Source organism: Citrus clementina, unplaced genomic scaffold, assembly GCF_000493195.1.
Source record: "Citrus clementina cultivar Clemenules unplaced genomic scaffold, Citrus_clementina_v1.0 scaffold_5, whole genome shotgun sequence".
Taxonomy (NCBI): Eukaryota; Viridiplantae; Streptophyta; class Magnoliopsida; order Sapindales; family Rutaceae; genus Citrus; species Citrus x clementina.
The window spans coordinates 16,138,236-16,162,824 of record NW_006262201.1 but is presented as its reverse complement, the minus strand read 5'-3'; the positions used below and the strand labels follow the sequence as shown (position 1 = coordinate 16,162,824).

General features: G+C 35.6%; 1 protein-coding gene across 2 annotated transcripts; it reads right to left on the bottom strand.

Moving 5' to 3' along the window:
• Nucleotides 1-24,589, bottom strand: LOC18041539 (DNA topoisomerase 3-alpha). Of its 2 annotated transcripts, none has more exons than XM_024184856.1 (24): nt 24,203-24,589; nt 23,416-23,594; nt 23,258-23,330; nt 22,565-22,684; nt 22,348-22,469; nt 22,193-22,265; nt 21,979-22,095; nt 21,182-21,265; nt 19,192-19,371; nt 18,947-19,075; nt 17,169-17,243; nt 16,891-16,980; nt 16,640-16,744; nt 15,911-15,945; nt 14,975-15,104; nt 14,657-14,709; nt 14,496-14,586; nt 13,960-13,998; nt 13,075-13,153; nt 12,147-12,218; nt 11,178-11,249; nt 10,756-10,920; nt 965-1,085; nt 1-546 (listed from the first exon to the last, which is right to left on the bottom strand). In XM_024184856.1, the coding sequence occupies exons 1-24, from the start codon at nt 24,587-24,589 to the stop codon at nt 315-317; spliced, it is 2,823 nt and encodes a 940-aa protein (XP_024040624.1). In that variant the 3' UTR covers nt 1-314. The 2 variants fall into 2 exon arrangements, with proteins under 2 accessions (XP_024040624.1, XP_024040625.1); XM_024184857.1 differs by having other exon boundaries at nt 22,087-22,095; nt 24,203-24,547.

The window sequence follows — 24,589 nt, the reverse complement described above, 5'->3', positions numbered from 1 at the left end:
ATTTACTTCAGCAGAAGAGTTATGATAAGATTCTTCTCCAACGCCGAGAGTTACACTCCTTAAATGCACGGCGATCTAATAGTCGGGAGGTGAGAAAAGCCCAAAGGCTTTCAATACATGCTGTAAATATAATAACATTGAACAAATTTACCAATACATAAGTTTCTAGGCAATGCAAATCAAGTTTTGGTATTATTTACAAGAAGACAATCGAAGAGCCACAAACATAGTTGGATATGACACTCATTTCTATAATAGAGAATACTAATCTTTAACAAGTGTATAGAGACCGGAAGAAATCTATTTCGTTGGCATCAGGAACCACGGTTTGGGCATGCATTTGCAAAGTGTGATGGTTCACCACAGACATAACACCTTCTACCAGAAATAGGATCGCCAGTTGCTGATACAAAAGTCATACCAGTATTATGTCCTCTACTTTGGCCACCTCTGCCCCGGCCACCCCTTTGGCTAGGATTGGATGCCGATCCACTGACGCCTGCTTGTGGCATTCTTCTGGTGCCATTCTTGGCGTCATCTTCCCATCTGATTACAATGAATAGGATTCAGTCAATGGACAAAAGATTGCAACAAATAGGCAAGATCTCTCTCTGTGGCTGTGTAGATATTTATGTCCATTAAAACCATTTCCTAGTTAAAGAATCATCCGAGTAAAGCACAACATGATAATTGTTTATGTTTACACCTACTTATGTGTCAATCATAACAAGCACTAAATGCCAATTTAATTCCCCACAGCCACACATCTTTGTATAAAACTATCGATGATGCTAAATTAGTTATTGCATAGGAGTATAGAAAAAAGCTATTAGAAAAGGGTGAAGTAAAGAAGAGCAAAGATGATGTATGAAATAGTAGAAGAGGAACACAAATGGATTTATAAGAGCCCAGTTTAAATAACCGCCTAAAACAGATCAATATGATGAAGTAGAACTATACATACACAAAGAAGTTGCACTCTTGTGAAGAACACGAGTAGAATTTTCTTCCCCTATTATTTGCTGTATTAGCTGTTCTTAGCACACATGGGGTTCCACATGTGGTACACTGTATTGATGATTCTCCTGCATAATAAGAAAATTGTGAGACCCTACGAATTCAGTTGAAAGTACTGGCTAAGAGCAGCTAGATATAGAGTACAAAAGCAACTCATAAACACACAATTTAGGAGCCAACGCAAGTAACAAGATTCCGAGATAAATGTAAACGAAACCAGCGTTTGCTTAAGAAAGAGTAAGATCAGATATAATGTTATGTCAAACAAATCTAATGAAGCTTTTATCATAAATCTAAACACTTAAAATTCCACAAAAATATATACAACAGTAAAATTAAACCTGGCCTGTAGGGAATATGATTTCAAAGATTGGCCTGTATGGTCATGAGACAGGGATGAGGTTCTTTTACAATAACAAAGATGGGAGAAGAAGAGAAAAACAAGAAAACTAGAAAGCAAGATAGGAGGAAAGATCTATAATAACTTCTGTTTCAATCACCATTGCCTCAAGCAACACAGCTCTATTTTGAGTTCATATAGATGGGAAGGAGACTAAATCTGGCTTCAAAACCAAGAAACATAAATAAGACTATCTAGATGAAATATCTTTTAAATTTGATTGAACTTGCATTGAAAATTTGCACATAGGTTTTCATCATAATTACACAACAGTTGTCAAATTTTTATATCATATCTTCAATTAAAGAAATATTGTTTCAATTCCCTTTGAAGGAATATTGTAGACAACTTTCATTTGACTTCTTGTTTCAAACTTAAAGCTTGCTGTTATCTTTATAGTTTGTATTTTAAATATTTGTTTCCTATTTATCAGGATGTTATCTGTTCAGGATGCTGAGTCCTTGTTTATAGCTAAAGTTTCTTAGGTTGTATAAATATATCTTTGTAATACCATATTTCTTAAGATGGTATATAAGAATTCTATTTCTTCAAAACTGCGTTCATGGTATCAGAGCTGGCTGTTGAAGACCAGTGTTTTTTTTTAAAAAAAAAATTTGGTTTGTTCACCAGATTATAAGAGACTATTCTTACCCACCCCCCCCCCCCCTGGCGTTTTGGGAGGGGACGATATAGCTGTTAGGAGGTGTTGGAAATCTGAGAGATTATTCAGTCAGGATTGTGAGCATAATATTAAGGATATGACAGCTGTAGATGTGATATGATAGATGTAGTGTACGCTATAGAATAGGAAAGTATAATATGTAATTATTTGGTTTCCTTTTATGTGTCTTGTATTTTACCTCTTTATATAGGTATCATGTATACTAAGAAAAGTAGTAGAGAATGAATTCAATTCTTTAATTCCCTTTCCTCTTCTTTATGGTATCAGAGCAGGGACTTATTCTCTGACTTTTACATATATATATATATATATATATAAAAAGGGGAACTAGTGTTGCTCCACCATGTTAGAAACTACATTTGCATCTACTTTCAGAACCACCCCATTGACGACCATAGAAACCCATGTCCCTACTTCTGATTCTCACTCTGTCCAAATCACTAATATCAAACTGAATGGTGATAATTTTCCTACGTTGGTCCCAATCTGTCCGGATGTATGTTCGGGGACGAGTAAAGATGGGATATTTGACTGAAGATAAGAAGGAACCAGCAAAAGAAGACCCATCTTATGCAACTTGGGATGCTGAAAACTCTATGGTGATGACATGGCTAGTAAATTCCATGGAGGAAGATATCAGCTCCAATTATATGTGTTACCTAACAGCCAAAGAACTTTGGGATAATGTAAACCAGATGTATTCAGATTTGGGAAATCAGTCCCAAATATTTGAATTGACAATACAGCTTGGTGAACTTCGCCAAGGAGAGGACATCACCAAGTATTTCATTTCTCTGAAGAGGCTGTGGCAAGATTTAGATCTGTTTAATGACTATGAATGGAAATCAACAGCAGACTACAATCACCGCAAAAAAATGGTAGAAGATTATTGTGTTTACAAATTCTTAGCTGGATTAAATGTAGATTTTGATAAGGTTAGGGGGAGGAATCTTGGTCGCCAACCTCTACCCGCTATTGATGAGGTCTTTGCGGAAGTAAGAAGGCAGGAAAGTCGCAAGAACGTGATGCTTGGAAAGAAGGGGGTTGCTGCCCCTGTTGAACTCCAGTCATGGTTGCATTAGATGCAACTGCAAATAAGGTTTTCAATCAGCAAAGGCAGAATGAAAAACCTCGGATATGGTGTGATTTTTGTAATAAACCACGCCATACTCGAGATAACTACTGGAAGATCCATGGGAAACCTGCTAATTGGAAGAGCAACAAGCCGAGTGACAAACCAAATCAAGCAACCTCCTATGCACATGAAGTTGAAAAGAGTCCATTCAGCAAGGAGCAGATGGACCATCTTCTTGAACTGCTAAAGTCCAACTCTTTATCTAGTACCCCTTGTGGGGCTCTTGCACAAACAGGTAGCAATCCTAATGCTCTATCTTGTAGTCTAAATCCTGCTCCCTGGATCATTGATTCAAGAGCATCTGATCACATGACTTCCTTTTTTAGTTTGTTCAATAATTATTCACGTTGTTATAAAAATGAAAGAGTAAGAATTGCTGATGGTAGTTTTTCACCTATTGTAGGAAAATGTCAAATAGAAATTTCTAATCAAATAACTCTTCAATCTGTCATTCATGTTCCAAAATTAGCTTGCAATTTGTTATTTGTTAGTAAAATTTCTAAAGACTCTAATTGTCGTGCTGTCTTTCTTGACTCTCATTGTGAATTTCAGGACCGGAACTCGGGGAAGATGATTGGCAGTGCTAAAATGGTCCATGGTCTTTATTATTTTGTTAGCAATCCTTTCGAGAATAAAATTGCTCAAGGCTATGGTGGTAGTGTTAATTCAGATTTGCCATTAAAAATTTTTGGTTGCACTGTCTATGTTCATATACCGAGCAAATTTCGATCCAAGCTTGATCTAAGAGCTGAAAAGTGTGTTTTTATTGGTTATGCACCAAACGAAAGGGGATACAAGTGTTATAATTCTCAAACACAAAAAATGTTTGTAAGCATGGATGTCTCTTTTCTAGAAAATCAGTCTTATTTTTCCAAAAATTGTCTCCAGGGGGAGATAGAGATAGGAAGAAAATTTTTGGCAGACAACTTTGGATCCCCTACCAAAACCTATTCTCTTATCTCCTTCTCTAGATGTTGAAAAACAAACACAACAACAGGCTGATCAAGATGTGGAGAACGAAAGAAATCCTAGTCAGACTTTACCAAACATAGTTGATTCACAAACAGGGGGAGAAACCTTACAGAAGAACAAAAATGCTCATGAACCTGAGTATTTGGTTTATACTCGAAAGAGGACTAGGCAGACGAATAAAGACCAGCCAGCCATTTTACCACAAAGTCAATCAGAATCTTTGGAAAAAGGTCCAAGTGATTCAGGTAATTTCAATCTTAGTCCTATTCCTTCTAATCCTAATCCTGTTTATGTTCTTCCTTCATCTTTATCCCCTTCAATTATTGAACCAAAAGATCATGATATTCCTATAGCCATTAGGAAAAGAGTTCGAGAGTGTACCAAACATCCCATTGCAAAATATTTATCCTACGATAGACTGTCCAATAGTTATAGAGCATTTACTTCTAATGTGTCTAACCTGTTTGTTCCAAGAACTATCAAGGAAGCCCTGGATGATCCAAGTTAGAAGTTAGCAGTTATGGAAGAGATGAATGCTTTGGAAAAGAATGGTACTTAGGAGTTGGTGAGCCTACCGAAGGACAAAAAAACTGTAGGGTGCAAATGGGTGTTTACTGTAAAATGTAAAGCTGATAGCAATGTTAAGAGGAACAAGGCAAGACTTGTAGCAAAAGGGATTGACTATCAAGAAACATTTGCTCCTGTTGCCAAGATGAATTCTATCTGGGTACTTTTATCATTAGCTGTAAATTATGATTAGCCCTTACATCAATTAGATGTAAAAAATGCTTTCTTGAATGGAGATCTTGAAGAAGAAGTGTATATGAGCTTCCCTCCAGGATTTGAGAAGAAATTTGGTGAAGGAAAAGTCTGCAAACTAAAAAAGTCTTTGTACGGCCTTAAACAATCGTCAAGGGCATGGTTTGAACATTTTAGGAAAGTCGTAAAAGGTCATGGCTACTGTCAAAGTCAAGCAAACTATACTATGTTTTATAAACATTCGAGGGAAGGAAAGTAGCCATCTTGATTGTTTATGTGGATGACATAATCTTAACAGGTGACGATAGATGTGAGTTGGAGAAATTAAAGAAGGAACTTGTTAGGGATTTCAAGATAAAGGACCTTGGAGCTTTGAAATATTTCCTCAACATGGAGATTGCAAGGTCCAAAGAGGGTATATTTGTTACTCAACGCAAATACACTATTGACTTAGTGAGACAGGTTTGCTTGAATGTAGAGCAGCTGAAACCCCAACAGATCCCATTTGAGACTCTAGCATGCTAAAGCTGAGAAGGTGGGGAACATAGAACAGTTTCAAAGACTTGTTGGAAGGCTGATCTATTTATCCCATACGCGACCTGATATAGCATTTGCAGTGAGTAGAGTGAGCCAATTCATGCATTCACCAAGACAAGAACACTTTGAAGCTGCGTTCAGAATCCTAAGATATGTAAAAGGAACTCCTGGTAAAGGTCTATTGTTTAAAAAACAGGGACATCTTCAGGTGTAAGTCTACACGGATGCAAACTGGGCTGGGAGCATTACTGATCAAAAATCCACCTCTGGTTACTGCACGTTTGTTGGTGGGAATTTGGTTACTTGGAGAAGTAAAAAATAGAATGTAGTGGCAAGAAGTAGTGTTGAGGCTGAATTCAGGTCAGTTGCTCATGGAATTTGTGAAGTGTTGTGGATTAAGAGGTTACTAGAAGACTTAAAAATTCAAAGTACTTTACCAATGAAAATGCACTGTGACAACAAGGCAGCAATTGCAATTGCTCATAATCCGGTTCTTCACGATAGGACTAAACACGCGGAAGTTGACAAGCACTTTATCAAAGAGAAGATTGAAGAAGGTGGGATCTGCATGTCTTATATACCCATTGCTGAGCAAATTGCAGATGTTCTCACAAAGGGTCTATGCAAAGGGCAGTTCGATTACTTAATTTGCAAGCTGACTATGGAAGATATATTCCAACCAACTTGATGAGGAATGTTGGAAATCTGAGAGATTATTCAGTCAGGATTGTGAGCATATTATTAGGGATATGACAGTTGTAGATGTGATATGATAGATGTAGTGTACACTATAGAATATGAAAGTATAATATGTAATTATTTGGTTTCCTTTTGTGTGTCTTGTATTTTACCTATTTATATAGGTATCATGTATACTAAGAAAAGTAGTAGAGAATGAATTCAATTCTTTAATTCCCTTTCCTCTTCTTTAGGAGGCAATATTGGTTGTAAATGATGATGAAATCTCTGGGGGAACCACAAAGCCTGAAGGTTCAAGAGATATCCGCTCCCTTCAGAATATCTCACACTTGCTGAAAGGAGATACTTTTCTACAATGGTCTCAATCCATGAAGCTCTTTATTAGAGGAAAGGAGAAGATGGGTTATTTGACAGGCTCACAAAACAGCTCCAGCAGAGACTGATCCAGGCTATCTGTTGTGGGATTCAGAAAACGCCATGATTATGACATGGTTGGTGAACACCATGGAACCTAAGATTGGGTAGACTTTTCTTTTTTGCCAACTACAAAAGAAATGTAGGATGAAGAGAGTGAGCTCTACTCTGATCTAGGCAATCTTGCAAACTTATGAGATAAAAAACAAAGAAACCACACTGTAACCAGGTCCCATAGCAATTTAAAAGGCTTATGGCATGAACTAGACATGTTTTGCAATCTAGAATGGGGTTTTGATAGTGCTCAATTTAAGAAGATGCTCTAGAAAGAACGAGTATTTGAGTTTCCTGTAGATTTGAATAAGGAGTTGGATGAGATGTGTGGACGTGTTCTTAGCAAAGAACCCCTTCCCTCTATTAGCGAAGTTTTTCAGAAGTTCGTAGAGAAGAGAGTAGGAACTCAGTGATGTTAGCAAGTCCACTAAACCCACTGTGGATCCTGAAAGTTCACCCTTAATGTTTCAACTACAGAAAGCGGGTCTATTGATGCTGGAATAGCAGCTGTCAGCCAAAGATCAAAGGTAGATAACAAAGGGATATGGTGTGATTTTTGCAACAAGGCAAAGCATACTAGGGAAATGTTGGAAGCTGCATGGTAAACCATCAAACTGGAAGGGGCAAAAATCTGTAGAGAAAGGGCCAAGGAGTGCAGTCACTAGTCAAAGGTAGCGGTAATCAGACATCACCATTTAGCAAAGAGCAACTTGAACACGTGTACAAGTTGATTAATGAATCTCTAAAAATTCCTTATGCATTTTTGCCCATAGGGATATCTTTCCTAGAGCCCTAAGTTCTGATTCTATTCATATATCTTGGATTATTGATTCAGGTGCTTTTGACAGTATAACTAGTCATTTTAAACTCTTCTCATCTTATACTCCATGTTCGGGAAATTTGAAGATCATGATTGCAGATGGCACTTTGTCTGCCATTGCAGGAAAAGGTTCTATTTATCTAAGAATCTTACTCTAAAATCAGTCCTTTATTTTCCAAATCTTGCTTGTGACCTTTTCTCCGTTAGGAAGCTAACTATGGATTCTGATTGTACTGCACAATTCTCACATTCCTGCTGTAAACTTCAAGATATGCATTCAGAGATGACAATCAGCAGTGGTAAAGAAGTTGATGGACTGTACTATTTTGATGAGTAGACAACCTCAAATTGCAAGTAGTAGTGACATTTTTTTTTTAACTGTTGACAATCAATAATGTCATGGCACTTTAGTCTAGGCCACCCAAGTTTTGAGTATTTGAAAAAGTTATTTCCTTCTTTGGGTAAGCATAAGAATCCTTTGTTATTAGGATGTCAAAGTTGTAAATTATCATCATGTTTATTTCCATTGCAACCTTATACGGAATCTAAACCTTTTTCTATTGTTCATAATGATATTTGGGATCTTCAAGAATGACAAATTTAACAGGTAGTAGGCAACTAATTACATAATGACCACACAAGGATATGTTGGGTGTACTCAATGAGAAAAAAATAAAAAACCGAGGGAATTTAAAAAAAAAATTATAAAATGGTTAAAACTCAATTTGAAAGACGTATATAGATCACTAGAACCAACAATGGGAGGGAACATTTCCATACCATTCTATGGTCTTTTTTTTAGGGACAATGGCATTGGTCACCAATCCTCTTGTGTGGACACCTCTCAACAAAATGGCATTGCTGAGTAAAAATAGACACCTATTAGAAGTATCTAGGGCAATTATGTTTACTATGAGAGTTCCCAAATACCTTTGGAGTGAGGATGTTCTTACAACTTCGTACTTGGTCAATAGAATGCGTACTAGGATTTTGAAGTTTCAAACTCCATTGCAGTGTTTTTGTGACTGTTTACCCCAAATTAGACTTTCACTTCCTTACCCTTGAAGGGCTTTGGGTGTGTTCCCATCCATAAACACAATCACTCTAAACTTGATCCAAGGTCAGTTAAATGTTTTTTTCTTGGTTATTCTCCAACCCCAAAGGGTAAAAATGCTTTGACCAACCTTGCTTTACCAAAATTCTCTTCAAGGGACGCTACATACTAAGGAACATCTTTATTAGGCCATTTCTAGTTCACTACTTATTCTTGTACTCAACCAAATTCAGGAGGAGAACCACTTGTTCAACCTATGTCTATGCCAAATTGTTCAACCTTGCACTGAACATCATGTCAACTCAAGGAGGAAAGATCAAGGTGTGAAAATCATACTTCTACAACCAACCAAGAATCAGATTGGAGTGTATGTTTTCCTAACACAACAAGTATTTCAGATTCGCACTCTCGTCGACCATTTCTTTCAGTTTCAAATACCATTTGTGATGATCTAAATGTTTGCATAGCTGTTAGGAAAGGTACTAGGACTGGCACTAAGCATCCTATGCTAAACATGTCTCATATTATAGGCTTTCTCCCAATATGAAGGCGCTCACCACTAATCTGTCCAACGTTGTAATTCCAAAAAATATAAGGGAGTCTTTGGTTGTTACCAGAATCAAAACATGCTGTATTGGAAGAAATGAGGGCGCTCAAGAAGAATGTGACATTGGCAGATGTTGGATGCTCCAAGAGGGAAAACACCAGCAGGCTGAAGTGGGTATTTAATGTGAAATAAAATGCGAATGGCAGCATTAAGGGATAGAAAGCGTGACTGGTGGCTAAAGGCTTCACACAAACCTATGGAATTGATTACCAAGAGACGTTTGCACCACTACCAAAACTGAATACGATCAGAGTTCTCTTGTCGCTTGCAGACAACTTGAATTGGTCTTTACAACAGCTAGATGTGAAGAATGCTTTTGTGAATGATAAGCTGAGGGAAGAAGTTTATATGGCATTAGCTTCCGGTTTTGACAGATTTGGTAAGTCCGTTTGAAGTCGTGGATACTCACAAACCCAAGCAGATCATACACTCTTCTACAGTCATTCCAGGGATGGTAAATTTGCTAATTTAATAGTCTGTGTGGATGACATCATTCTTATTGGATAGAATCTAGTTGAATTGGAGCAGTTGAAGAATTTTTTAGCTAGGGAATTTGAAATCAAGGATCTAGGGACCTTGAGTCATTTCTTGGGAATGGAAGATCAAATGAAGACATTTCAGTGTCTCAAGGAAGTACAAACTAGATTTACTCAAAGAGACTGGAATGCTAGCGTGTAAACCTGCTGAGACTCCAATTGATCCTACTTGCAAGTTAGGATTGCTAAGAGAAAGCAAGAGTGTTGATAGAGAACGTTATCAGAAACTTATTGGGAAGCTAATATATCTCTCTCACCCCCGGCCTGATATAACTTATTCAGTGATGTTGTAAATCAGTTCATGCAGTCTCCAAAAGAAGAACACCTTCAGGCGGTTTATCGGGTTCTCAGTTACCTAAAAGGGAGTCCAAGAAAAGGCTTGAGGTTCAGAAACAACAATAGTGTTCAGGTTGAAGCCTACAGTGATGCTGATTGGGCTGGAAGTATAATAGACAGGAGATTTACCTCAGGTTATTTTTCTTTTATTATAGGCAACCTTGATACCTGGAGGAATAAAAAGCAATCTGTTGCTGCTAGATGTAATGCAGAAGCTGAGTTTAGAGCAGCTGCTCATGCTATCCGTGAACTTCTTTGAACGGAAAAGCTACTTAAAGACCTAAGAATTCCAACTAAGAGGCCTATGGAGCTCCACTGTGACAACAGGGCCGCTATTGACATAGCACATAGCCCAATTCAACATGTCAGAACCAAGCATGTTGAAGTAGATTATTACAGGAAAAAAAGAAAGAGAAAGAAAAAGAAGCGTAGTTCTTTATAGCTAGAGTTTCCTATGTGTGCATAAAAGTATCTTTATATTACCATACTTCTTAAGATAGTACATAAGAATTTTATTTCTTCAAAATTGTATTCACACACATTTATTAACTATTCAGATATTTTGGAATTATAATTTTAATCTAATGCAAGTGGAAATACCTAAATCACATCCTAACACCAGCAGATTATTGCTGGTCATGTTTCCAGACATACGAGTGTGTTATAATGCATTGGGCAATCAATAGTACTCTTTACAAAAAATGATGAGAAAATAGGACTTCGGCAGTCATACCACTTTGTGGGTTCATTCCATTCGCACGAGCATTTCGAGAGCCTGAAAACTGAGAAGGACAGTCACTTGAAGAATGCCCCATCTGTTGGCAGTAAATACAAGCACGCTGCCTATGGTTACTTTGTTGGCCATTATTAGATGAAGCAGTGGGTCCACGCCCTCTAGCTGGATACATGTCACACATGTGGTAAGAGGTTAGCATATGACCACTTGGGCCATCAGCAAGAGAAACCAAAATGCCTTTAAGATTTGCATCCTCCCGCATTAAAGACAAGTTTAATGCAGTGAGGTTTTTTGTTCTTTAGCTTTTAGCAAGCATTTCACCACTAAGGAGCCTCTAGCACATGGCCTTCACTAAAGCAATTCAATTTTGCATATATAAATAGACCGTGTCAAGTAATTAGGTAAACATGCATTAATACCTGGAATGCGGGAACCAGTTCCACAGATTTCTATCAATTGTCGAAGCGTTTCATCACAGCCACCAATACAGCCTGCTCAAGTATGTAAGAACTTCAGTGATGGCTGAAAACTTCGACTTCCGCAAAATTTATTAATCAGAAGAATAGCAAATGGTTGATGAAAAAAAAAAATTGTTGCACAGGATGAGAGTTTATACATGTGTTTTTGTGCCTCCACCATCACCCCCCCCCCCCCCCCCAAAAAAAAGATATTTAGGCAGATGAATAAAAGCACAAGGGATAAATTGAACAAAATAAATGCACATTGAAAAACTAGAGATGTACGGATAAAGGACATCATGAAGGGAAAGCAAAGATAATCTAAAGCAATAGAAGATAAAATGGTTCAGTCAAATGGATCAAGAGGACAAATAGTTAGGCAGTAGTCAGAATCAAGTTAAAGGTGTTTAAAATATGGCCAGAAAGAGTTTGCATGGCATCACCAATCATTGGAGGATATGGTCCCAATACAACTGAATGGGAAACTCAATGATCAGAGATGAAGAATTATGTAAACATTATCTTTAAAATCGTATAAGCTATCATCTTCAAAATTTCAAAAGGAAAAAGAATAAAAAAATACGCACACTTACAGATACAGACTCAACAAACTTGTAATAACTATCCTACATGGTCCAAGGTTCTTATCAAAGGAAACTATATAAGTGTCTTTCACAAACCAAGGAAAAGAATACTTCAGAGCTAGGAATGAACTTCAAAGTGTGTCAAATAGGATATCTAGAACTTAACCAAAACAATTTCCATTATTCATATCGACAATCGTAGTGATATAATGCTAATGATAACCAGTAACATCTAAAGCATGAGGTTAAGTTCAAAATAAAAACAGAATGATCCTTTTCATGTAGTATGATCAAAATATTTTAATTTAGAGAAACAGAGGGCACAGATTCATGGAGCTACACATACCCAAATGATTGACATTGAAGCCCGGAGGTATTTCATGCTGACGGAACTTGAACTGAATCAGGTAAACAGGACCTAAATAGACAATTTACTGTTATTAACATATGAAACTCAAACAAAATGAAGAGGGGAAAAAAAAAAAAAAAACTCACCAATATGCAGTGAAACTAGCTATTAGCAATGAAGATATAGTTACCAGCAAAACTATGCTAAAGAAACTTAATCATAAATAACTATTTAAAAATGGGCAAGAATATCCACTTCATAGGCAATATTACATCAAAGTGTAGTCGTTAAGGATGTGTCTTAGTATCAAACACAAATCCGTCGGAAGCATCCAACAATTGTACCTTAAGATAATATCTGGGAATGCTCCAATGTTGAGAAGAGTTGAAAGAATGATTTAATAAATAAACTGACAGTTTTGTGAAGGAAACACTACAGTGCTCTGGTGCATAGCCTTCATTCAGAACTATTCAGAATAAGACACAAGTTAGAACAGCAGTTTGTTTGCTTCCAATGCAAATCAAGAGGCTATATAAGTTTGCCTGTGTTAGTTAAAATCACTAGGACTCAAAGACTTGAGCTTTTAAGTAAGGGCACAACATTAGTTTTTGAAGTCTACCAGGCTCCTTCAGGTAGAACATGTATAAGATAAGTACGTGGAAATTTATGATATAAAGACCATGACCAGAGATTGTAAAGGGAACTGATTTGAAAGTAATGGATTGAAAAAGGGATTCAAACACAGGACAATGATTATGATACAATGTTTGTGAAACCACTTGATCCGAACTTTTAAGATATTAGGTAAGGACCCATCATAAGTACTTGAAGTCAAGTTAATGATCTCAAACAAACACTTGCATACAGAATACAGAACTGAAAACCATTGTCAAAGATATAAAGTAATAAAGAGTGGAAAAGGAACCAGGAGTGCAAGAGTTGCAAGTGTTTGTGGTCACAGCTGCTTCTGATACAGATCCAGGGAGCCAAACAGCATTCCTGCACTGCAAACATAAAGCACATGTATGATTATAATTGTTATAGTCAGTCATATGAAAAAACAAAAATTACAGTAGTGATACATGGATTTCACCAGATAATTAAGCATTGAAGGAACCAAGTATTTTTGTTTAACAGTAAAATGGAAATTGCAGTGAGAATGGTTTTAACTCTTATTGAGGATGCTTATCTAACAAGTTATTAGAGCAAGCTTGATCACATAGTCTTGTGTTTGAATCCCCTGATGAAGTAACTGAATAACAATAAGTTGTATTTTTATTTATACTTATTGCTATTTATTGTACTGTTTATTGTTTTGAATGTATTTGATAAGCATGCCTTGTGTACAAGGGGTTCGGTAAATTTGTTGCTCAGCCTTTATGTATAACCTTAAGCTTTAGGGGACTGGTTATTTGTCACTATGAACTATATAGCATTTCTGGATTCCATACATGCAATAAGGATGTATATATTTTCTGCATTGTCGTAATGCATCTGGGAATGGTGCAAGAAGTCTTGGGTTAAATCCCCCTCACACTAGGATCGGTTTAAGGAGTGGGCCATGTCAGGTTTATAATAAAAAATAAAAAATAGTTCAAAAGATATAATATATAGATTGCCCCAAAAGAAAACAGATCTTTAAGAAGTGCGTGCTTATAAACTGAAGTTGAAAAAATTATTAACCCAAAAAATTATTAACCCATTTATCTTAAGTAAACCACCTATTCTGCACAATGAGGTCCTTCAATATTATTTTTTCTGGACATTTGTTCCCAATAAGCCAAATGCGAAAAAAGACAAGTTCACAAACCTGTGGGAAAGCCAAGCATCCAACCATGAGATTTCCATCCTGTAAAGAGTAGAAAATGGCATAACTAAGCAGAACTTTTCGATACAATACCAGAAATAAAGATAGTTATGTGTTACAGAATATAATTAGTTGTATATAGCTGTCTTATTAGCTTCATTATAGGGATCCTAATTAGTATAGTTTCCTAAGATAGCTTCCTATTTTCTGTATATATATGCTTCAGTATTTCAATGAAATGTGTGGAATATACAATTCTTTTCCATCTCAAATAACATTATGAAACATAATACCAGGAATAAAGACAGTTATGAAACACATCAAAATTATTACAGATGCAAACATACATATTTCACAGCATCCAATTAATCAAGATGCATAACATTAAGACATTATATGCGGTATGCAATTTGATTATGGTGATTTTAAGGGGGAGAAAAAAGAGCAGTATTATTAGAAATGAAAAATATTTAGTTATAAGTACTTCCATAGTTTCATTATTTATTTAACTTATATAAAGACATCATATGATTTATTACCCGGCTTTTCTTGAGCACCATATTTGATTCCTGACAGATCCCACATTGACGAACAACTTCTCCCGCCGCCTGTTGGTCTTCACCGCCTGACCTGCAGTTGAAAGCCTTGGATTAAAATAGTAAAAGTATATAATCCACAACATATGAGGAAGAGGAACCACCTTTCAAAGAAAATTCCCATAGCTTCTAAGAGTTTTACTTTTTTCAGCCTTGCCTGCCATTGGTTCTAGTTTGGTTAGATGCTAGAATGAGATTGACCAAATATGCACACAAGGATATGCAAGTAGTATTTTGGAAGAAAAAAAAAAGGGCTAAGGTGCATGAAGGACTACATTTTGAAGATTGCAAGTCATGAGTAATCATCAAGCATTGAAGTAATGTATAATATTTATTTGCTGCCCTGGGCTTACCAAATAAAGACAGCTTATATGATCTAATTTTTTTATTAATGAAAGACATTGACAGAATTCCAATCTTACATCTAAAAAGCAAGCTTTCATCTGCTGCAAGCAATTTGCCAGAACGTCAGCTTTACTCTTATTGCCTACGCTAACTTCTTTCATGTCACTTTCCATCATTGATCTTAGATTTGGCTTCCAGAGTTCATACCTGAATTTTCGCATAATAAACATTAATGCCAGCATTGTAGCTTGTCTTAGATAAACTGAAGATAAGCATCATGTCTTCTATTAAAGCCAGAAATCTTTAATGCCTAAGTTTCACAAAATACTCTTATAAGTAGTACACACCATGACACTCACCCACACTACTATTCCAGGTATACAAGGCCACAATTTTCATTTTAATTCAAGGTGCGCTTTACTTTTGATAGTCAGCGAGATATAATTCAATGACATTTTCTGTTCTTTTTCTTTTTTTCCCCTCCCCTCTGGGTTTTCAGTTTTCATATCATTTGAACAATATAGAAATCAAAAAGGCATTGGCCAGTACACACCACTGATACAAACATTAAAAATTTTTGCACTAAACCTTCTTACTATAAAATGCTATTGAAAATTTTGCACAGTAAGCTACATCATTTCATACTATACTATTATACTCGGCAGGGGATGAATATTTGTCTAAAAAACTTCATGGGCTCACCTATGTTTAGATCACAGCTCCCAGTAATATACACTAGTTTGGTAGTTTACAGCCAAAATAATCTTTATCAAGTAATTGTGACAATTTAAATCAAGAGCATGCAGTAAATGGCAATAACACGTTTTACAGAAAATTATAATACGCAATCAGAATCGCCTAATTCCTGATCATGGTATGCAACTCTGACAATAATATTTCCACTTAAGTAATAAATCAGTTAAATATTCCCAAGCCCTCATCCTCCCTTCTCTAATTGAAATAAGTTGAGATTTCAGAAAGCATCTTTAAGACATAGAAATGAAGCGACTCACCCCATGTCATCATAGCCCATAACTAGCGCCTCTCCCTGAAATTACATTAAAATCATGAGTACTAAAGAAAATTACTCACTGGAAACAGGATGTTATCATTTTATCTAGTTTATCTCTTTTTTAACTCCAAGATTCTCGAAATTTTCAAATATATGGGAATGCGACTCAAGAATTAACCACTAATCAAGCACACAAAAGGAAGACAGCAATGACTTTGATAAAGCTTAATAGCAAGTAAATAGTTACATTAACCTACAAATTGTTCCAACCTTATTATGAAGTGAGATACTGTCAATAACATAAACTACTCTCGGCATTTCATTAGTGAATAAACCCTCCAGGCAGATCAACACCCAGTACCAAGAATATTGAAAGACAATCTTAGGAACAAGCACGGGGTACCCTCAAAATCCAAGGAAAGCTATGGAAGGGACCAATTTATATGCTAAAGAACTCCAATTTTTGAAGATTTATATAATTCAGTGACATACACACACATAAAAAAAAGGGTAAAAATAAAAATAAAGAGAAGAAGAAGAAGAAGAAAGGGTTGATGAAATATTGAACTGTACTAAACTTTGACCATTCTTTACTTCTACTCTACCAACTTATCCTTTACCACATGTTCATGAACACATGAAATAGAAAGCAAAGCCTATGATCATAAGCTGAAGATCACAAATGAAAAAGCAAAGAAAGATATCGCCCAGATAGTGCCAAATAAGTTACAATATTAGTTGGCGCAAAGCGAGTATTTGCATCCTTTATTGCGTAAAACCGATCAAGCAGCTTTTTTATGTGATCGTGCATTGTTGCATCTGTACCAATGCCTGCCTGATGGACAAACCAAAAGAAAGGTTTTATTCTAAATTATGATAATCTTTGTTTGATAAAACAATGAAATAATAAACCAAAAACATGCACCTTAGAGAGCAATACAAGAAATATTATAAAGCCAGATTAGAGAATAATCTTCTCACCTTGTCCATACAACTCAGCAAATCAGCTTCACTAAGAAGTGGTGGCGGTCTGGTGACTCCGGAATCAAGAGTGAGCGTCGTCGGGATGAACTGTAACATCAGTACATACCATGGATTATCTAAGCTTTAAAGCACATACAACAAATGGAAACAAGCTCTTGAGTGCTCAGAACATTAAAAACTGGTATTAAAGATGAAAAATTCTTGTAAAGTTTAAAATGTTCAATTATTTAAGAACAGTAAATAGGTTGGTATTTGTCCAGATAATAGTAGCGAACCTGCTGACCATGGACATAAGTCGGGATCACCAATCCTCCCCAAGATTCAAAGCGGTAAACATCTAAGTAATTTTTCTGAACAAACAAAAAAGTACACAAGTCAAATACTAGTATCAGAGGAAAAGTAAAAAAACAACAAAGATGATTTAAATAGATAAAATGAACTCTGTAATGCCAAACGCACCATTAGCAATACTATTTGACCTTTGTTTTCTATTTTTCTTTTGAGGACAACACTAAACTTAGTTAGCCAGAACACATTGGTCATTCTTCAAACACAAGGTAAATCAAACATGAGTTATAATGAAGAACTAGAGTTTAATTTTAGAACAATTAGTCAACAGAACTAATTTTCCGCTATTGTCTCCAGAATTAAAACTAAGATCTATTTCTTTATCTTGATAAGAAACAACAAAAAGGTTGTTAGCATCAATAAATCTGGTAGGTACAGGTGAACCAGACATCCACCTAAAAAGAAGGAAGACTCAAAAGAACAAGAAAACAATTACAAACACATCTGATGCATCAAAACTCCATCTTCATCAACCACGGCATCACACTACAGTTGAATTAACAGGTGCTACTTCTTCAGCCTAACAAAATTCAACTCCAACCTTGGACAATAGCTCATGAACAGATCAATACTTGTGATGTAATCCAACTATCCAAGTAAGAAGACCAAGTGTTTTTCAGTCCCATTCTTCCTAAGTCATGTCTCATTCTTCCTAAGTCATGCAAGTAAGATGTCGTAAGTATTGATCACCTACATTTCCAGTGTCCTACATCAAAGTTGTGGTTCATGCTTTTAACATTGCTAAGAGGTTGTGGGTGATAAATGAAAGTGGTTATTTGTTTACACCTTACAAAAATCAGGAAAAATAAATTGTTTTGATAAATTGTTGTAAAACTGCTTTTGTAAACGAAAAACATGCTCTCATAGTTATTACATTAGTATTTCAAAACAAGAAATTGTTCTACTATTTTAAAAGATAGGCAATGAAATGGAAAAAGAACTTTTAAATTATTACTAACTTTCAACAACAGTGTCAATTGCAATTTCACTATTATTAAGTTAGATAACTTATTTCAAAAAAAATGTTAACTAATGCTTTTTCAGTATTGAAAACTCACATTCCAAAACATCACCTTAATTTTGAAATGGCTTTAACAAACACTATTTTGTTTATAGTACCAAAAGCGCCCTAAGTTTCATTTCAGTCTCCCAAATGATTATTACAACCTTGATAAAATCTAATTTGTGTAAAGAATACACTTGGCATCATGGAGATAAAAAGAACAACTTTTAGGTTATCAAATCACATCACAGTAGCATAAGGACATTCAAAGGGAATGCCATAATCGCAACTGCTAAATAGAAATCTGTATTTGTTGTTAGTGTTAGGGTACATACAAAAAAACAACCCAAAGACTTCTTAGTGTAAGGTGGAGGACTATTATTTTTTGTGAAGTCATATCAAATCCTCTAAGACTTAAAGTATAAGGCAGAAATGATGGGGAAAAAGGAAAAAAAAAGAGCTTAAAAATTTACAGTCTAGGAACAAGGTAAGGAGGCATCAACAAAGTGGGCCACATATAAATAAGCTTTGACACCATGACAGAAAATCAACCAAAAAACTTATCAATTTTAAAATAAATTTGAAACATTGACCAGCTAAATGAAATCATATCATATTCAAAGTTGAATTGATATGGTATTAACTGACAAGATCCCTTTTCATATTAACAAGAAATATTGAATAATGCAACAAAAAACTCACAGCTAATATCACTCTCCCGGATGTGGAAAATACTTCACCAGCAATATTAATTTCGACAATAGTTTCAGCCCCTACTGCTGGCTGCGAGACACATGCTAGAAAATGGCGAACAACCAGCTCATACAATTTCTGAGACAAAATGGAAATAATTAACATTGGTAAAGGTAATAAAGGAAACCATGATGTTTTTTACTTAGACAAAAATCTAAATATCAAGAACACCAAATCTATTAATAATGACTTACATAGTGGTCCTGACTCCATCTAGATTCCCCAGAAGAAAATTTTGTAGGGTGTATGGGTGGATGGGCCTTGTCATCATGTCCACCACTACCAGGATTTCTCCAAAGCCCTGCTGCATGATCCAACAACCGCTGTGCATATGGTCCCCAATCAGGATGCCCTATTTGTTCTTGCACAATTCCCTAAATCATATTGAAATACAAAAGATATGTCTAAGTAATAACAGACAATAAATAAATGAAACAACAATACATACATTAAAAAGATACTCTCAATTTAAGAGAATTGGGGATCACACCAGATTATAAATAAATTAATGCTATGCCGCTATCTGAAGGAAAGGAGGAAATAATTAAGTTTCAATAAAAACAAGCTGAAGTGTTGAAGAGACATCAAGTAGATCCAAATTATATTAACCATATTTTGCAGGACAAATCAACATATCATCTGGATTACCTTAACTAGTTGAAAAACTTTTTATGTCAGTGGCTCTTCTACAAAAGTAGATCAGGAGAAGTCATCAAACATAGAGAGTAATCCATCAGATAAGAAAAGGAAACTTTGAAGGAAGCGAATCAAACTTGAGATATTGCTATTTTTGTATTAACAAAGAAAGAGAGAGACGTCGAATAAGAAAAATAAAACTTATACCAGGGATTAACAATTTAGCATTTGATGGATAGATAGTTGCTACAGATAGAGGTAGGGAATACAAGCCTAACAATAACAATAATGGGCCAGGAGATTAAATACTTCCTTCCAGGTGGTTCTCTACAGTGAACAATTACAATTCTCTCTAAACTATAAAGAAACTATTCCATCCAAGTGATTCTCTTAAACAAAAGCATGTCAGTGACACTATTTTGATTGTGTCTAAATTGCAAACACAAATACGAACAAGACAAGATACTTCTCATAGTTCTTATGTACATCAATGGCATTGACACATTTAGCCAGAAGAATAAAGATCTCTCCAGTTTTAAAGAAACTGACATCTCCAGTGATAGGACAATTCTCAGGGAGAGTCAAAAAAATACTGACAATCATCGTACTAAGTTTTCAGTCCTTCACTGATTCAGTTATCATTGTCTTGGCTTATAAAGTTTACATTTATTATGTCTTACGCTATTAGAGAGACGCAAGTTCCAACATCTAATTATAGGCATGCTTGTAGCCAAATATAGAAAAATTAACGTTTCACTTTACATAATATCTAATATATACATATATCCCCAACAATTTACCAGTATATAAATTCTTACTATTTTCTTCTTTGTATTTGTACTCAAATCTTTCAAATTTTATTCCTTTCTCTTTGGTTGTGAAATTACTAATTGACTTAAAAGCTAAACCTTATAGGCACAGGCCCAAAGAATAGTCTTAAACTCTAATAGACTCACTTGCATGCAATACTGGTGCCAAAAGGCTTGCTGCATGAATCATGCCCAAATAGAGACAAAAGACAGAAAGAGATAAATGCAATCACGTAAGGTGATTCAAACATGAAACCTCTAGGTCAAAACTAGCTCAGAAAACAAGTTAAGTTATCACTTTACCTAAAAGCATATATGCTTGTAGGAATGGACTCAAACAATAGTATAAAGCTCTAATAGGCTGCACAAATCACATTAAAGCATATGTTTCTTCCCCTCATTCCCTTTTTTCCACATATTTATTGCTCTCAACCAACAGCAATCCAAATTATTTTCTAACAAGATATTACATGTACCTATAATCATCTCAAGCAAAAAGACGCACGCTTCTAATAGTAGGGGACAAGGTTAGCAACATGCAAATTAGTCTTACTGAAAAAGCTGTCAGTCTCTGCACGGCAGAACCAGGTTCCTCCCCTCATTTCCTCTATTTTCCACGTGTTTATTGCTCTTAACAAATAGCAATCCAAACTATTTTCTAACACGATAATATGATTTCAAATAATCATTTCAAGAAAAAAGATGCACGCATCTAATAGTAGGGGACAAAGTTACCAACATGCAAATTAGTCCCACTGGAAAAGCTGTCAGTCTCTGTACGAGGATAGCTGATGAAACCAGCTTGATATAGATCTTCTGCTACCTATAAACAATAAAAATTTTTGGAAACAAAAAAGTTAGTTTCAGACTAAATGTGTAAAATAACAAGCAAATCAAGTCAATGAAACAACAGTAATGTGAAATTGAATTTCTTATTAATATTGAGCTCCCAAAACATATCAAACAAGAAGCAAAGGACGGATTTGTCTTCTTCTTTTCGTCAGTCAAGAGGGAAAAGCAGCAGAACTACTCCATATCCCAACTCCAAAACATACTACGTTGTTCTGGAAGCAACAGTGAGGGCCACTAAGTAGAGTTTTATTCACATGCAATAGAAATCTAATGAGCAGCCAGACCTATCTGACAATAAGCCTTCAGAACTAGTAGGGAGTAGAAACCTCCTACATCCACCCATGAATATTAAACAAGGAATAGACCTGAACAGATCTGAGATTGTAATTTACAATACATACACTTTTATAAATTTCTTTAAATTTTAAGTTAAAAAGGTTTTTTCGATTAATTATATTTCTGAAAAGTGGAGAACAAATCAAAGTTCAAAATCCGGAGCTCAAATTTAAGGTCAAATAAGCTGCTCAATACCTAATTTTTCTTGCGCAGCTTCAAAGCAATTATAAGGATGTGAAAATTCTTGCATTTGTCTTAACATACATCTAGAATGGACTAGATTTATTGAACTGATAAAGTATAGAAACACAAACAAAATATGACAAGAAGACTAGTGCTTAGTCCTGCCTTCATGGTATGTTCAGAACTCATACGGAAGTAACGAGAAGCACGTTTCTCAAGCTCAATGGTACTTAAAGGATATGGAGGGTACTTCAACTTCTCCTGTTGTCTAACCTTTGTAACCTGAATGACAATAAGACAAATAAATGTTGGCTAATTAAAGTAAATAATATCTGCAAATGAGCATTATTCTGAAGAAGAATATTTGAAAAGGACTCACAGTTGCAGTGGGTTCTTGAACACACATTTCATAAATTATAACTGCAGAAGTATAATCAAATAGATGCCCACGCCTGGAAAGTAAGAATGTCTTTAGCTTCAAACATTTGAGTAATATAACTCAAAAAGGAGACTGCAAAAGAATTCAGAGTTTACATCCAACTAAAAGTAGCAGTGCCTTCCTCTGATTTGTGAGAGCAGTTGATTGTCCAAAACTCTTCTGATTCATGTGCTTGTATTTCCCAATAACGTTCAACGACAAAGCCAAGTGTAGGAAACTGCAGGAAAATGAAAATGAATACGTGAATAATACATGCAAGGATATGCAGATCAATGAGTGTTACAAACCGTAATGAAGTCAACTTCAGCATACCTGACAAGGGCCGTAACTTAGGACAAGATTTCTGTCATCTGTAACAGAATCAATATGGAAATTTTTCAAAAGCATTGTCTGGAACCTGGTGAAAGAAGCACCAATCCGGAGATCAATTTCCTGTGAAACTTCAAAAGATTAGTTCATTTTTTATGATAAAGAAGAAAAATAAGTATAAGCATATTATGGCAATGTGCACATACATAGGAATGTATGAATTGAAAAGACTGCTGTGATTTGTTCATGAATAATCCAGCTGATGTAAAACATTTTCATATTAAACCCTCTAATACCATTTTACAGAATGATCAGCTTTTAGAACCCAATTGTAGGCTTTTGTGATTTTCAGATGCATTTTAAATTCATAATAAACAAAAACAAGTATGTCATTGAAAGTGGTGCTCAAAATTAATATTTTACTACATATTGAATACGAGATCAATGGATCAAATAGCTATAGAAAGTTGATAAGTATAAAAATCAGCATGCATTTCCTTACTGAGAAGGTTATTTAATTTAAGAATAACTTTAACAAAAGAAATATATCCAATATAATAAAGTTGTGATGGTTGGGACAATATCCATTTTCTACCAGAAGTGGAGTCTCGTCATAAATATTTACATATGGAAACTTATATACTGAATTCACTGGAACCAGAACAAAACCGATAAAGCATTAGTAAAGGTACTCACTTGCCTAGCATCCACAGCATCAGCAAACCACTGATTAGGATCAACAAGATTCTGCACTGCTTGATGAATTTCCCTGGCATTTACAGAACCAAACATAATGAAAACCTTAAGTTTGAAAGTAGGTGGAAATTGTAGCAACAAATGTCAGACTTAAAAACCTGTCAATCAAAGCAGAGAACCGTGCTCTCCGTAAGACTAGATGACAATTTACTGCTCTACAAACTTCAATCACCTCAAATGCAATGTTTTCTCCTTCTCTGTCACAATCAAGCCATAAAACTAGCCACTGACACCTCCTAGCTTCCTCCTCCAATGTCTTCTTAATATCCTTTTTGTCCTACATCATCAAAATTCTATTTAAATTAATAGTTAAAACCGATTAATGAAACAAACAAGATCAAGAGACAAGCATCAAGGAAAATCAAAAAGTTAAAATCTGCCCATATTTTTGTGAAGCACATAAAAATCAGAACAATTTGAACACAAATACGGGTTAAAATAAAATGTTAACCTTCAATCTATGAAAACATCAATGCACCCGATTCACCATTCAAAGATTAGGGTAAACGAGGTTGCATTGATAAAATTGTTGTCTTTTGAGGGGAAAATGGGGTTAAGATTGATGTTTTCAGCATTTTGGGAGTGCATTGGAAGTTTTCATTTTATCAAAGAGTAAATTAAAAGTAGCCAATAAGTACGAAGGTTAACATCTTGACAAATCTTAGAAATCCAGGAGAGATTTCAAACAAAATTTCGATATTATTCCAGTCCCCATGTGATTAACAGAGACATATTTGAATGATTCGGCAGAATTTTAAAAGAAAGTAGGGCTACTTAAGTGTTTCTTAAACACTAAAATAGTTCTAATTGACCGTTAATGCCTATCAACCACTCGTATACTTAACAACTAATTATTCGAAAAATACACTAAAAAGCACGCGTTACCTCGGGGACATGCTTACGAACGGGGGCGTGATAGAGATCGGCGGGATCGCAAGAGTGCCACTTGCGGTAGCGTTCGTCGAAATCAAGCTCCATCAGATGGCCAGTGACGGAGGTCATCAGCATGTGACATGGCTGCCCTCGAATTGAGTAATTGAACTCGTATATCTTGTTGTAGCGCGACCGCCCTTCACGAATGCGGAGGCCCTGGTTCTTTGAGAGAATGCCGGCCACCGACTTCGCCACCGAAGGCTTCTCGGCCACGTTCAGCACGTTTATTGGACGGCCACCGCCGGCCATTTGGGTTGAAGAGGTGAAGGGTTTCTGTTTGTTTGGTTTTTCTTTTGTATGTGATTTGAAAAATGTCAAAATGAGGGGGCTTGGGTTCAT

Coding starts and splice junctions, on each gene's coding strand:
- LOC18041539 (XM_024184856.1), bottom strand. CDS start 24,589: ATGAACCCAAGCCCCCTCATTTTGACATTTTTCAAATCACATACAAAA. Junction 22,266..22,347: donor ACTGCTACTTTTAGTTGGAT/GTAAACTCTGAA, acceptor CTTACTTTCCAG/GCGTGGGCATCTATTTGATT. Junction 15,946..16,639: donor GCTTTGCGCCAACTAATATT/GTAACTTATTTG, acceptor ATGTAATTTCAG/GGAGAGGCGCTAGTTATGGG.